At 44.6% G+C, this 15,521-nt stretch overlaps 1 protein-coding gene across 2 annotated transcripts in view; it reads left to right on the top strand.

Moving 5' to 3' along the window:
• The window catches only part of BMF (Bcl2 modifying factor), a 46,950-nt gene extending 34,564 nt beyond the window's left edge, over positions 1–12,386 (top strand). For both annotated transcript variants that reach the window (XM_080997601.1, XM_080997600.1), the window contains exons 4-5: positions 9,114–9,272; positions 12,065–12,386. In XM_080997601.1, the coding sequence (XP_080853727.1) occupies positions 9,114–9,272; positions 12,065–12,190 (285 nt within the window). In that variant the 3' untranslated portion in view covers positions 12,191–12,386. The remainder of the gene's footprint in view (positions 1–9,113; positions 9,273–12,064) is intronic.
• Positions 12,387–15,521: the final 3,135 nt, after the last annotated feature.

Genomic DNA, 15,521 nt, shown 5'->3' with positions numbered 1-15,521 from the left:
AAAAGGTGAGTGAGAGGCAGCATGATGCAAGTGTGTAAAATTATGCATACAGCATGGAGAAAGGGGACAGAGAAGAGTGTTATCCTCTCCTGCACTAGAACTTGTGGACTTCCAATGAAGCTGAATGTTGGAAGATTCGGGAGAGAGAAGACTGTGCATAAACTTTGGAGTTTGCTCCCACAAGAGGCTATGATGCCTTCAAAAGAGGACTGGACAAATTCATGGAGGACAAGACAATCAGAAGCCAGTTTGCGGGCTTCTCATGGACCGCTGGTTGGCCACTGTGAGAACAGGATGGTGGACCAAATGGACCTGATCCAGCAGGGCTGTTCTTATGTTAGGTTTCTTCAGGAGCAGTCTAATCACTGTCCCTGTTAAAGAGGCTAGGACTACTCCCTCACGGAAGTGACTACTACTTCCTGGACCCAACCAGCCCATAACTGTATCCAGTTATTTGTTCAACAACAGAAGTACTGCTTCTGGCTGTGATGGAAATTGCAAATACAAGTAGGTTTCAGCAGCATCCCGTACTTCAAATACACGAACAATCTCTCCTGGTTCAACTATACAACTAGAATAGATAAAAGGGTCATTACTTTTAAAGGAGTTGATGGGTTATTTCATTTGGCCTTTCAGAAACTACAGTGGTACCTCGGAAGTCAAACGGAATCCATTCCAGAAGTACGTTCGACTTCCAAAACGTTCAGGAACCAAGGTGAGGCTTCCAATTGGCTGCAGGAAGTTCCTGCAGCCAATTGGAAGCCGTGTTGGATGTTCACATTCCAAATAATGTTCACAAACGGGAACACTCACTTCCAGGTTTGTGGTGTTTGGGAGCCAAAACGTTTGACTCGCAAGGTGTTCAGGATCCAAGGCACAACTGTACTGCAGTCCTGATGCTGGAAGGAAGCGCATGATCCACTCATCTCATGTGACTTTTGTAAGTGTCGTTATCAGTGCACCAGGGACAAATCCACATGAAATCCGGATCCCGTGCCACAATGGCAACATGAATCGACCCCATAACAGCTTGATTTCTTATGCACAAATTGCAGCCAACACTCTAAAAGAGAGCAGGGCACAATCCAGGTAAACGGAAGCACCATTTGAAGTGCCATCTGTTTCCATGAGAGGGTTAGGCATGTGCTTAAATTTCTCACATTCAAATCAGTGTGATTGAATGGGGCTTAATTTTAGCTGGCTTCTGACTCATTAAAAATAAATAAATTATGGAAGGAGGGGAAATCTCTCCTTGAATTTTCTGAGAGGGGTTGCTTCAGCTCAGAACCCCCCGCCTTGTCTCAGCTCTTAATGAAAGCTCTGACTGTAATCCTGCTTGCAGGAGGAGAAAGAGGTGGAATTGATTCAGACAGCAAGAAATTCAATCTGAGTTGTTTTCAAACTCTCCTGTAAATTAAAAAAAAAAAAAAATCTTAGCATGGGTTGTAGTTGATGAAGCGTTTTTTTGTTTTTAAAGAGCTGAGTGTGCAGGTGTTGGTATAGAAAAATACAATGAAAATTGATGACAAGTCCTTCCCCTGGAGACAGAACAGGACTCTGGCACATTGAGCAAGCATTGTAATAATAAACAATTCTGCCATGAAAGGGCCAAGCCCATCTTTACTCAATTGTAAGAATAAAGATGCTATCGCAGGTTGTGCTCGTATGAATACTGAAAAGTGGTTTGAAAAGAGAAGTATTACTCCGTAGAACCTGAGATGATCAGATAAGCAAAACCTGGACTCTCCTAATGCTCTCCAATGCTATCGCTGGGCAAAATGTCAATGATGCAGTCTTTTATTTTGAAAGGATCTCTTTAAATCAACAGAGGATAAATTCAAGCAGAGGCTGCTCCAGTCCCCCTCTCCACATACTAACGAAATATAAACCTGAACGCATGTCAAAATTCAGTGCAGTCAAACTGTCGGTTGCTGTTCTCCCTTCTGCTATAATTTAGGTTGGGAAAACGGCCACTTGCCTCCTGTGATGGCAGAACTGTTGCTGCTTTATAGGGCTGCTTCAATCTTGTGCTTTTATTTTATCTAGGACATGAAGCTAGTAGGACTTTGTGTTATGTAAAAATAGTACTCACCACCCTGTGTAAAAAAAAAAAAAAAAATGTTTACCCTAAGTTTTAGTAATACAGTGGTACCTTGGTTCTCGAACAGCTTACGTAGCTGTCAAACAAATCAGCTCGTGGACGCCACAAACCCAGAATTAAGTGTTCCAGTTTGCGAATGTTTTTCAGAACCCGAACGTCTTACGTGGCTTCCACTTGAGTGCAGGAAACTCCTGCGGCCAATCAGAAGCCACACCTTGGTTTTTGAACGGTTTCAGGAGTTGAGCGGACTCCTGGAACGGATTAAGTTCGCGAAGCAAGGTACCACTGTATATGTGATGCACACCAGTTTCCAGAGCAGACTGTATCTGACATAAATTCAAGCCACACTAAGAACCCACTAGATGCCTAGGGAGGAAAGCCACAACATGCTTTTCCAGCACGTGTGACACAACTGTCGCCTCTCTCCTCCCCCAATGCACTCTGCTGGGGATTCCCTGCCCCCCTGAGCTGAGTGGTGGCCTGTAGGGAGAGGGAGGAAGTCCCATTGCTCCTGCTAGTGCACCTACTTAGTTGAATCCATCTCTTGGTGTTTGTTACAAAAGAGTACGGTAACTTGATGCAGTTCAATGCATGTATAGGAAAGGTGAGGAAACTGGGGTCCTTCAAATGCTGTTGGACTCCCAACTCCCATCATCCCTGACCGCTGGCTATGCTGGCTGGGATGGGTGAGCATTGGGAGCCCAACATAGGATTGTTCTTGAAGTACCAAATGATGGAGGGAATCCTACTGTTACTGTTTGGGCACCCACAAGGCTCAAATGATTTGCAGGTGGTCGTTGTAGCCATGGCTATTCAGAAACCAATATATCCTTTGAAAGCTGCCAGGCATTCTTCCCTGAATTTTTTCTCCACTTGGAATGAAAGCAGCAAGGGAAACATGCAACATGATTTTTCAGCTTTCCCTCCAGTGACCTCTCTCCTTGACAAATTATTGCCTACAAAATGGGCGGGAGAATGGGCCTTCTGTGTTTTAATTTAAATATCTTCTTCATTAAAATATAGCCAAGGCTAATGTAGGTTTCCCTTGTGAAGGGACTGTAAAATTCTGATTTTATCTTCAATTTTTCAGTCTTATCGCCCCCTTGTCTACCAACAGAGATCTGTCTGTATTTTCTGCCTCGCCCAATTTTGCCTCGGGATTCTTGAGGTATACAAAAGCTTCTGTGTCTGCTGCCCCTCGCTGTCACATGCTTTCACTCTAACCTTAAGAGAATCCAAAAGAATCCCATCCCTCTGTTGCTGGAGAGACCTCATTTGCAGCTGACACTCAAACCCTGTGTGTGTGTGTGTGTGTGTGTGTGTGTGTGTGAGAGAGAGAGAGAGAGAGAGAGAGAGAGAGAGAGAGAGAGAGAGTGTACACAACAAACCCACATTGAGCAGATGTAATTGGCTTTCAGTAAATAGGTCAAGTAGAAACTGAAGACCGCACCCACCAAGAAACACAAAAAAGAGGGGGGTTTCCCTTCCTCTCTTTTCTTGAGTGTTTCAGTACACAGGCAACCAATTTTATTTCTGCACAGCTTAATGGCTTTTAAAGGTGGGGGGGGGAATTGTGTGAGAAACAAGAAGGAACCATTGACTCAAGAGTCACACACTCCAATTGTATCTATTTTTATTTCTTTTGCGTCTGCCCCTGTTAAATTGCTCTTCCTATTTTTGCATTTTTGATTTTTTGATAGTGAAAGGGCCCCTCCAGGCTGGTGGGGGTGTCTGCAGGTGTATTCTGCAACATGTCATTGAGGTAATAATAGTGTGCTAGTTAAATCTCTACCTTTATCCCTAGCCACACTGCCGCCACCACCCAAACACATAAGCAGCGAATTTCTCACCGGACAGATTTCATACCTATGCTATTTGTAATAATATGACATTCAGTGATATGAATTCTGACAGCATGAAATAAATAATTTCTTGGCAGCAAATGATCTCACAAATGAACAGGAGCAGAGATCTGGAATGAAACCAAACAATGCTTCATCTTGTGCCCCCAAACAAGCATGCAGGATCAAATCTGTCCATACGTTCCTACAGAAGTAGAGTGGAACCTTGGTTTTCGAGCATCTCGGAAGCTGAACGTTTCAGTTTTTTGGGGGGAAATGAATGAATTCCTATGCCCCACACAGTGGCGTAGCGTGGGGGGTGCAGGGGGGGCCGACCACACCGGGCGCAACATCTGGGGGTTAGGGTTAGGGGCGCAAATCCACGGGTTAGGGGGCACAAATCCATGGGTTAGGGGGCGCAAATTACTTGCCTTGCCCTGGGTGCTGACAACCCACGCTATGCCACTGGCCCCACAAATAACCCAGAGATGCATTTTAAATAAAAGGACACATTATACTCATGTAAAAACGCACTGATTCCTGGACCATCTGCGGGCCGGATTGAGAAGGCGATTGGGCCAGATCCGGCCTCCAGGCCTTAGTTTCCCTACCCATGGCCTACAGTGTGGTTGTTTGTTTGTGATCGGCTGTGGTGAACTTTGTTTTCATGTGTGAGTGGAGTGGGTGGGTGTTTTGGATCAGGTTAGCCGCATTGATTCGTATGCTGTTGGTGGATTCTTGTCGTCGTTTTGTTGGGCTGTATATGTGATAAAGGGGAGCCATACTGGGGTGAAGGCGTCTTCTTCTATTTGTCCCCGTGTCAGTTTCAGTTTATTGGTTAATTTTTCTAGTAAGGCCAAAGCACATTTCTCAGTTTTTTCAACTGAATTCTCCAACTGCCCATTACGCCTTGGTTGTCGAATGTTTCGGAAGTCAAATGGTCTTCCGGAACGAATTACGTTCGACAACCGAGGCTCCACTGTGCACTTTAGGTCTCCTATGTTTTACTGTGCTTACTCAGGAGAAGCTGGCTTGAGATATACACAGGGCTTTTTTCAGCCAGAACTCACCAGAACTCAGTTCTGGCATCTGTCAGGTGGGCAACACTGCCATTCTAAGAGAATGAGGGAGGCATTCATGGTGAGTTCCAACACCTCTTTTTCTAGAAAAATATCACTGGATACTAGTTCTCTGAGTTCAGAGAATGAGGCCTCTGAAACATGAATGGCTGGATGGAATTCTCCGATATGGTGGGCACTAGTGGTGTCACTGAGGAAACTGGACCGTGAGGTGCAGGTCCATGTGAGCATGCATGCACAGAGTGGCAGCAACCATCAGCTCGGTTGTCAACTTTCTCCCAGCACATCTAGCTGTGCCTTTTGCTGCAGTGTGCTCTGTGTGCATTAGCAGGCAATCATACTCACCTCTGGGTGATAAAAAGCTTCCCCCGCTTATTCTGGTACACTGCGCACAGGCAGGCTTAAGGTTTCTCTTTGCCTGGTGAGCTGACAAAGGAAAAGTGTCTAACAGAATTAGTCCCATGAGCATTACTGACATGAATATTATTATTATATTTTGCCAAGTGAGAGGATATATGTAGTGAGTTTCATGCAAAAGAATCCAAAATTGATAGCAGAACATGCAAAGCGGGGAAGAACCTGAACCATGTAACATGTATTAAGCAGGCTCTCGCCCAAACATCTGTACGTGAATCCCGTGTTTTGGTAGTGCCTGTGACGCTGCATGTGTAATACATGAAGCGTCCTTTGCTAATCATAACACAACTTCTGAGATGTGGGCTTGATTTCAAGGGCCTTGTTTCCTGTGCTGGCAGCCGTTTAATTCCCTGGCACCGCGCAGCCCTTCTTCACCTTGCCAGGTACTGATTAAGCAGCTATATTGCAGGTTCAGCATTTTCCTGTACGCTTACCAGAGATCATGGAGGGGCACATGCATTTATGTAGCTTGATTATTAATTTAAACTGTGTATTTTATGCATCAGTTTCCCCTTCCTTTGCAGAAATCTAGTTTCTCTTCGCTGTTTCACAATCCCAGAGACAACGCTGGATGAACCACCTGCTTTGTCCTCTCAGAATTGATTAAACTCACAATGTTCAAGAAAATGTGTTGCTTATGACACGTTGGATCCCACAAGCTCTTTCCCTGTGCCCTTTTGACACAAAAATGTTAAAAGAGCCTACTGAGTCCAGCGGCGTAGCGTGGGTTGTCAGCACCCGGTGCAAGGCAAGTAATTTGCGCCCCCTAACCCGGGGCAAGGCAAGTAATTTGCGCCCCCTAACCCCTAACCTGCCGCCGCTGCCAGCTTCTTCTTGCTGCTGCCTGGGCTGGTCTGGTGTGGTTCTCTCCCGCGCTCAGCGCTGCGCTGGGCGGCCGCTGCACTGTCCCTCCCCCAGATAGTCCCTCGCTCTCTCTCCGCACCGCACGCCTGGCACCCACCCCCTCCACAGTGGGTGGCGACCCAGCGGCTCGGATCGGATTCGCACAGCCAGCACTGCAGTGAGAGAGAGTGAGTGAGCCAGGTAGGGGAAGAGAGCTGCGAGTGCGAGCGCGCCCCCCCCAGATGTTGCGCCCGGTGCGGCCTGCACCCCCCATGCTACGCCACTGACTGAGTCAGAACAGTGGCCCATTTTCTCCAACACTTTGTTTTCATAGTGGTCAACCAGATGCCTATAGGAAGCCTGCGAGCAGGACCTGGGTGCAACAGCACACTCTCTTCTCTTGCAGTTTCCAGCAACTGGTATTCAGAAGCACAGTCTCAAACAGTGGAAGTTGGACATAGACATCTGGGCTAGTAGCCATTGACAGCCTTCTCCTTGAATTTTTCTAATCCTCTTTCAAAGGCATCCAAGTTGGTGGCCATCACTGCCTCTTGTAGTAGGGTTGCCATATTTCAAAAAGTGAAAATCCGGACACAAAAGTTGTTGATAAAGTTTTGTGTTTTCTTGCAAATTTTTTTTTTTGAAGTTTTTTGGCTTTTTAAAAGGAAATTTGCCAAAATCTACACTTCCGACATACGTCTGGATTTTCCCAGACGTTACGGTGATTGCTGCCTGGTCACTGTTTCCGATAGCCGAATCCTGGCTGTGTCTGGGAAATTTTGGACGTATTGCAACCCTATCCTATAGGAACAAATTCCATAGTTTATTCCCTGTGTGAAGAAGTACTTTCTTTTATCTCTCCAGAATCTAACAACATTCAGCTTCATTGGATGTCCCCAAGTTTTAATGTTAAGAGAGTAGGAGAAAATCTGTCTGCTGACATTCTGCTTGGTGCCCACTGACGTCGTGCTGAGCTTGCCTGGTACATTACAGCCCGCTTTGAAACCCCTCCCCTTTAAAAAGACAGAAGATCAGTGCTAAAGGAATATGCAATCTGTGAAGACTATTAGTCTCTTTTTCTTCTGAGAAATGTCAGATTTTCTGTGGTTTGGTTGGGGCGGGGACAGAAGGATCACAGGGAAAATACAAGACAGGAATGATTGAATAATGGTGGTGTACTGATGCCCTGTAAAAAATTAATATGTAGACTATGTGTGGCAATTCCATTCTAAACACCTAGGTTTGTATCCAATTAAGTTTAACGCACAATAAGCCATTGAAATTGATGGGCCCAAGTTAGTAACTCTTAGTAACTCTTGAACGGACATGACTAATTTGGGCTACAACCCCTAGTGTGGAAAAGTGCTCTATTCAGCTACATACCTTATACATCCAAATCCCAGGTGTTTCCAGATGGGGGTTTATTTTAAATGGATTGTTCAGATATTGCAGATAGGGTGTTGGCAACATTTTGTTGTTGTTGTTATTTCGCAACACTTTTTTTAACTTAACCGTTTTTGCCCAGAAAGGGTAAATTCAGATTATATAAAGGGGGGGAAATGGTCTGACATTTTGATAATGATGCACAGACACTGCAAAAATCTTGAACTAGTCTGACAATAAACACCCATCTGGAATCACCCTCCATCGTGTTGTGGGGTTTTTTTGTTTTGTTTTTGTTTTTACAAAAATTGAGAATGTTTACAATACAGAACTATTGATGGCAAGCAGTTCAGTCGCAAAATAACCTCATTATACTTTTTTACTCTTCAAAGACAACAGAAGACCCATTTCCAGTCCCTTACTGCAGACACTGATAACTGCAAATTATAACGCTGATCCCAGAAGAGTTCTCTATCAGTTGTTCATGCAGGAAGCCTTGGAATATAGCAATAGCAGAGACATTTTGACATTTCCATTCCACCTTAAGGAGCAGACGTGTGGAACTGTTGCGTGTCACATGTCTGTTTACATTCCAGCACAGCTTGCTGGGAACTTCTGTTGTGTGTATAGCTTTTGCTTTTCCCTGTGTCTCTGAGAAGACAAAGAGAGAGAGAGACGACATGTTTCTTTGTCCTGATTTATGATTAATAAATCTGTAGTTGTAGTATACTTCCACAAGCCTCACGCCTATTCTGTGTGCGCAGTTCGCTCTGCTGATAGTGTGCCCTGGCTTTGAAGCCCGGGTTGATGATTTACGTCAGGCAGAGGTCAATGGTCTTCGCTGCAGGAAGATTGGAAGGAAATGGCCCAACTAGGGCTAGCCAGTGGGCCTTGTGGCCCTCTGCATGTCGACAGCTTATCCACCAGATACTTATGATCAAATGGCTAGTGAAATCAGAATTGTATTTTCTTGTGGAAAATAACTTTATTCCTTATACTATGAAAAAATAATATGAGCCCACCCACCTAAAAAGTGCATTTCAGTTTGGAAAAATTAATAGTGGAGAAGCTTTCCTTGACTCAGAAGTTTACATTATTTCAGCACAGGGTATATATAATCCTGAATATGCATTTGGAGTGAGAACAGGAAAAAGAATGTTGCAGCTACAGTAGAAGAAGGTTTTGGTACAACCACAGCCAAATGGTACCACAGTAAATGTGAATATTCGTCAGGCATGGAGACCTTTGTGCTTATAGCCCCTTTATTTCTGCTGGAGTCTTCTTGCCTAGTGTACAAGCCGATGCCCTTACACCTCACTTATCGGTTCATCAGGGTATGTATTTCACAGTTGTAAAGGATCAGCTTTTGGCACCAGTTCACATATAAACTTTGAGATGTACAGCCATAATTATTCCAGATCATATATGTTTATTTTGGATGCGTTTCAGATTTGCATGAAGGATCTGCATTTTCCACTGCTGTCTGTGAAGATTAAGGTTCGTTTTCCTCCCCATATCCTCAGCACTTGTTTAGCTGTTGGTAAGAAAAAAGGGATGGTGAGGTTTGGAAGAGCTCTGGATCCTCAGAGAGAGGGTACATACACTCAGGTAAGGGTGGGATGCAACTGACAGGAAGTGTGTTTAGGCTTGCAGCCTTACGTCACCCAATATATATATCCATGGGGTTGCCAAGCAGGCATGGAATGGTGGCGAGTAACATGCTGAAATTGTGGGCCCATAACAGGAAGAAGCAAACATTGCAAAATTTATTACTATTGCTTTATTTTAATGTACTTGCTGCACCACAATCCATTTTCCTATGTTCTGCTTTCGCTGAACCTTCCGTGTGTTTTCCATTCCCTGAAAATCTGCCAAGACTCTGTCCGGAGAGTATGAGGAAACCTTACTGAGGCCAAGCTCCCATGAACTGCATAAGAAGCCTCTTCTTCTCCCCCTCAAAAACCTTGAGCCTCATGGAAACTGTCTATCTCTATTAAGAGCGAGGAGATTAAGAGGACTCCTCTTCAGCGTTGTTACCAAGAAGCCTTTCACTCCTGTCAACAGCCTGTGAAGACTCCCCTTCTCAATGGACTCTCATAGGTTCTCTTGGGATCAGCTTTTTCAAGTGCACTATGAAGCTGGGATAGAACTGCATGTGGGAGGAAAAGAACATCAACTCTCTATTCAGGATGATTTGGGAGTGGGGTTTGATTCTTTTTCAGAATGAGCACAATACAGCCAAATACTGCATGCATCTGTTCTGCTTGCTAGACTTGAGGTCCTGCAGAATCTTGAATCTGATAGCAAGAATTAGGGCAATGGCAATAATGGAAGGGGAGTTTGAGGCTTCAGAGAGTTGAGGGAAACAATACCAGCAAGGCAGTGGACACTGGTGGTCTGGCAAAGGGACTGGCAGGAATCTTTATGAAGATTTTTAACCAGTCTCTGGCCCAAGCCACCATTCCACCCTGTCTGAAATCTGCTACCATTATACCCCTGCCAAAAAAATCAAAGATAGACAGTCTGAATGATTTTCACCCTGTGGCGTTGTCACCCATTATAATGAAGTGTTTCGAAAAACTGGTGAGGAACCATATCATATCTTGTCTGCCAGTGGGACCTGACCCTTACCAATTTGCGTGCAAGGCAAAGAGATCCACGGAGGATGCTGTGGCAATGGCTTTACATGCTGTCCTGCCTCATTTGGAGAAGCAAGGGAACCATGCGAGACTGTTATTTGTAGACTTTAGTTCTGCATTTAATACTATTCTTCCGCATAGATTGGTGCCCAAACTATTAGACCTGGGACTTCCACCGTGTTTGTGCAGGATATTAGATTTTCTGTCAAACCGTTCCCAACGGGTCAGGATGCGTTCCCACGTCTCTGCGGATCTCATCATGAATACGGGGACGCCGCAGGGGTTTGTGTTGAGCCTGCTCTCTCTCTATATGCTCTATACAGCTGACTGTGCCCCCAAATACCACAGTAATAAGATCATTAAGTTTGCAGGTGATACAACGGTGGTTGGTTTAATCACGGCTGGAGAGGGGGAGGAGGCCTATAGGAAGGAAGTTGAGCAGTTGGGGGAGTGGTGCAGGAAAAACAACTTACTCCTTAACTTAAAGAAAACAAATGAGATTATTGTGGACTTTAGGAAATGTAAATTGAATATTCAGCCACTTATTATTGAGGGGAAGTGCGTGGAACAGGTCTCGGTGTTTCGTTTTCTAGGAATGGAGTTGAGAGACGACCTAACCTGGGGAGAAAACAGCAAAGACCTGATGAAGAGAGCACAGCAGAGGTCATATTTTTTGAGGATCCTCCAGAAAAACAATCTCTCAAAGGACCTGTTGATGGCATTTTACCATTGTACTGTGGAGAGTGTATTAACTTATAGTCTGTGTGTGTGGTTTGGGAGCTGCACGGTCAGGGAAAAAACAATGCTGTCCAGGGTTGTAAAGACTGTGGAGAGAATAATTGGGTGCACGCTTCCCACTTTGGATCAAATCTATGCTTCCAGGTGCCATAAGAAAGCTGCAGAGATAGCGCAAGATAGTGCACACCCCAGAAATGATCTCTTTCATCTTCTGCCTTCTGGAAGAAGGTACATGGTTATAAAGACTAGGACTAGCTGCCTGAGAAACAGTTTCTACCCAAATGCGATTTTGGTTTTAAACACGGTGTAAGGAGTCTCTATGGGAGTATATTGTATTTAAAAATGGGGAACCATTTGCCCCGCAGAGGACCTTAAGGTCCATGAATAATCATAGCTTAGAGGTCCTGGCCCCTAAGGAAGTTAGATTATCCTCCACCAGGGCCAGGGTCTTCTCAGTGATGGCTCCGACCTGGTGGAATGATCTGTCCCATGAGACCAGGGCCCTGCAGGATTTAACCTCCTTCCGCAGGGCCTGTAAGACAGAACTATTCCGTCTGGCTTTCAATTTGAACCTGGCCTGATCTTTTGTTCCCCTTCCTTCCCTCCCCCTCCCCTTTTTGTGAAGATTACCCGCTCTGGGATCCCACAACTAATTCTCCCCTGGTCTCCTCGCTGGCCCAAGTGGGACTAATTTAGCCAGCTAGCCCTGGTGATCATCTAATGTTTATTGGATGGATTTCCCCCCTAAATTGATTTTTGATTTTATTGTTATTTATTCTTTATACCGTATTTTATACTGTTTTTTTGTAGTATCAATTAAGTGTTTTAAATTTGTTGTTAGCCGCCCTGAGCCCGGTTTCCTGAACTGGGAAGGGCGGGGTATAAATAAAAATTTATTATTAGAACTAGTGTTTGTTGTAACTGCTACTCAATTGGACACATTTCTCAGGAAGTTGATCTCGCTGATGTCTATCGGAAGTAAGTGCAACTAACAGTGTGGATTCATCCCATTCTTGACAACAGGCAAACCCCACTACGGCAAGTGAAGGAACTCTGTGGAGAAAGAGAATGTTGCAAACAACAGATGGAGGAGTTTCGGAGCAGGAGGTGCACCCTAGGAAGCCCATGGAACACGTAATACCAAAATAAACAGCAAAAACCAACAAAGAGAAATGTAAGCCTCTGCACAGCGAGGGAAATTTTCAGAAGACGAGACCAATACGGATCAGGCTTTGAAGTTAATTGACATTTTCAAGCCCAAGCAGGTACATGTGCAGCTCGCAGAAACATGAGAATAAAACAATATTAAAAATGAAGATTACAGAGTGGAAATTTCAATCTGGAAATCTTCTCCCTCCCTCCCCCCTCCCCCTCCGCCGGTTAGTGTAACTATAAGCAAGAAGCAAGTGCCCAGAGGAAATGAGAATTTAAGAAAACTTAGACAATCTGGCAGGGTCCTGAAATGCCGTGCTTTAAATTTGGGAACCACTGCTTGAATGAAAGGAAAAACAGAAAGCAGGACCAGATATTAGCTGGAGAAAAGACAAGAGCATAAGACCTTCTTTCTGGTGACATTTTAAGATACAGTATCCCATATTGTGTTAAAAATCAAACAATATGCTGCATTAATATGGAAATGCTTGTCATATGGATATATATTTTTAAAAATCAATTTTCTAATGGGCAATATTATCTAACTTTCTGTAGAATTTTTTTTTACCTGCGGGTCAGGCTTTTCCTTCATTAAAATTGGAATTGTGTTGATGGATACACACTCGCTATTCTCTCTAGCAGTGAGTTCTTGGTGCTAACAGGTTGAGTTGGATGGGAGAAGACTAGATAGAATGCTTAAGCCATTTAGGCAACATTTGCTTTCTAAAAAAATATACAAGCAGAGCATAAATCACATGCTTTCCTACATGCTGTGCAGGAACTGTACCCCTTCATCCACCTGCTCTCCCTCTCTTTCTGCTTCTTGCAATCTGCACTACACACAAACACAATATCTTACCTCAAGCTCTGATGGGTTCCTCATTCATATGCAGAAAGTTTCACAAGTAGCCATTAGCTCCCATCAACCGGTCATTCTGGGTTCTTAAGAATAACTTGCCTAACAAAAGGAACGAGCAACCTTTTTGATCAGATCAATGTATGACCCAGAGGAATGGCTGGATAATATCCCCTCCTGCCATTGTACCCCCCTTTCCCCAGTCAGCTGGAGCTCAAGAACAGGACTGCCTTTGGAGCAAGGTGGTTAGGCTTCTTGGATTCACCTGCACTTGTTAGCAGTGGTAGCTCAGGCTGTTTCAGGGAATTCTGGTACAGCCCAATTTCCTTCTTTAGGATACCATCTTTGTCAATATCCTAACAGACTGCCTGCTCAGAGACCACAGCAGAAAAGGGCAACCTGAATGGTCACGGAGCTAGCTGGGACAATTCCAGTGCCCCTGAGCATGTCCATCGCCACATTCCTTGGTCTGAGCTTCAGGTGTTGAGCACAAAAGGCACGCGAAACGTCTGGGTTATTGGGGAGCATATTCTATCAGCCTGCCCCCCCACCCCGATCAAGCTGAGGGATCTACTCACACACAAGCAAACAGGAGAAAAAGCCCTTAGCAGACCTTCCGCCCTCAGCACTGGGAGGTCATGGGCTGACCAGGAGGAGGCAACGCACACAGTGGAGGCAGGGCTTGTGTGCATCCTCCTGCCCCTATTTTTAAACGCTGTGTGCTCAAGCAAATGCCTGACCAATTATTTACACTGTTTAAAAGGGGGCTTGCATCAATGGGGGATAAGGCTGTCAGTGACTATGGCTCATGATGGCTATATACCAGAGCCATAGCTACAGCGGGGTGGGAGGTGGGGCTAGCCAGGTTTTTTACTGACTCCAGAGGGGTGCCATTGAGGCTCCTGGACTGTGTGTGTGTGTGTGTGTGTGTGTGTGTGTACAAATGCACATGGGGAGGAGTGCCAAACTGGGTCTTTGACCCGAGTGAAATAAAGTCTAGTTTTGCCCCTGCCCTATACTGCCCTATACTGCATCTGAAACACAAATGCCAGTCACTGGGAGGAAATAGGGGGAGAGGGCTATTGTGCTCATGTCCCGCAGGTGGGCTTCCTATCAAGGCATGGAGACAGCCACTGGGTGGGTTAAGGATGCTGCACTAGATTCTGTCTGGCCAAACAGGCTTTTAAAAATATATATAGTCTGGAAACGGACATCAAAATATTCCAGTGGAGGGAAACAAGTCCTCTATGGACCTAGCTACATGTTAATGATGTGATTAGTAATCACATCATGGGTTGAAAAAAATTAAATATGAGGCATGGGCAATAGCAGTTGTTGTCCTCCTCATCCATATTATTCATAAGAGTCACTCCCCTGTGTTGTAATTAACACCAGAGAAAGAAGTTATTTTTACCAATAATAGGGACGTAGGGCAAGCCCTACCAATACTGCTGAATGTTGTGCTCCTGAAAACAACTCCCAAAACTCTCTCTCTCTCTCTCTCTCTCTCTCTCTCTCTCTCTCTCTCTCTCACTCTCTCACACACACACACATTGCATTAATTTTTAAAAGTCCCAAACATGATTAATATATTGTGTCATTAGGTTGTATTTCTTCCAGTTTCTTTGGTAAATCTACAGCTGCTGACTATTTTTCATTTCTGAAGGTTTGATCTGTCAGCCACAGGAAGACAGAAGAGCTTCCCTGAAATCAACCCCAGATATAATATTTTATTCTGTCCGAGCCAGCATTTACCTATGTTAAATAGCAAGAGAGTATGTGCCAGTTTAAAAGATCGAGGAGGGAATCCTGCTACAATTCCCAGTCACATCAGTGAAGTTTGCAATCCTTCAAGGACTACAAAGTTGGATTTGGAGAATGGAAAGATTGTTATTGAATCTTTCCATTCTCCCAATGCAACATTCTAGTTCTCCCTTACGAAAGGCAGTGAAGATAAGAGGCACTCCAAAATGTTAAGTATGAGCAAAACAGCCACCATTGTTATGACTGGCGTTTGAGCGGAAAGAAGGCTTGTGCCTTGCAAAGGGATTCCTGTCAGTGTGGGCTGAGTCACCCACTGTCAGGGTAGGTGACTGCCTTCCTTGCAGTAGTATTTCCAAAAAGATCTCTATCTTTACTTTTCTCCACAGGCCTGAATAACAGCCATACTCTCAGAGACACTACTTCATGCAGTGCCTAGTTGAACTATGGTGCTTGTTCCCACAGGAGGCAGTGATCACCACCAACTTGGATGTCTTTAAAAGAGGATCCTATAAATTCATGGAGGATAAGGCTCCTAGTGATGATGGATATGTTCTGCCTCCAGTGAGAGGCAGTAATGGTTCTGAATCCCAGTTGCTGGAAATCACAGAAGAGGAGAGTGCTCTTGTGCTTGGGTCCTGCTTAAGGCATCTGGGTGGCCACTGTGAGAACAGGATAGATCACTGGTCTGATCCAGAAGGTTCTTGTGTT

The sequence above is a fragment of the Podarcis pityusensis genome (assembly GCF_964106645.2).
Source record: "Podarcis pityusensis genome assembly, chromosome: 1".
Lineage (NCBI taxonomy): Eukaryota > Metazoa > Chordata > Lepidosauria > Squamata > Lacertidae > Podarcis > Podarcis pityusensis.
This window is presented reverse-complemented; position numbering and strand designations above follow the sequence as displayed.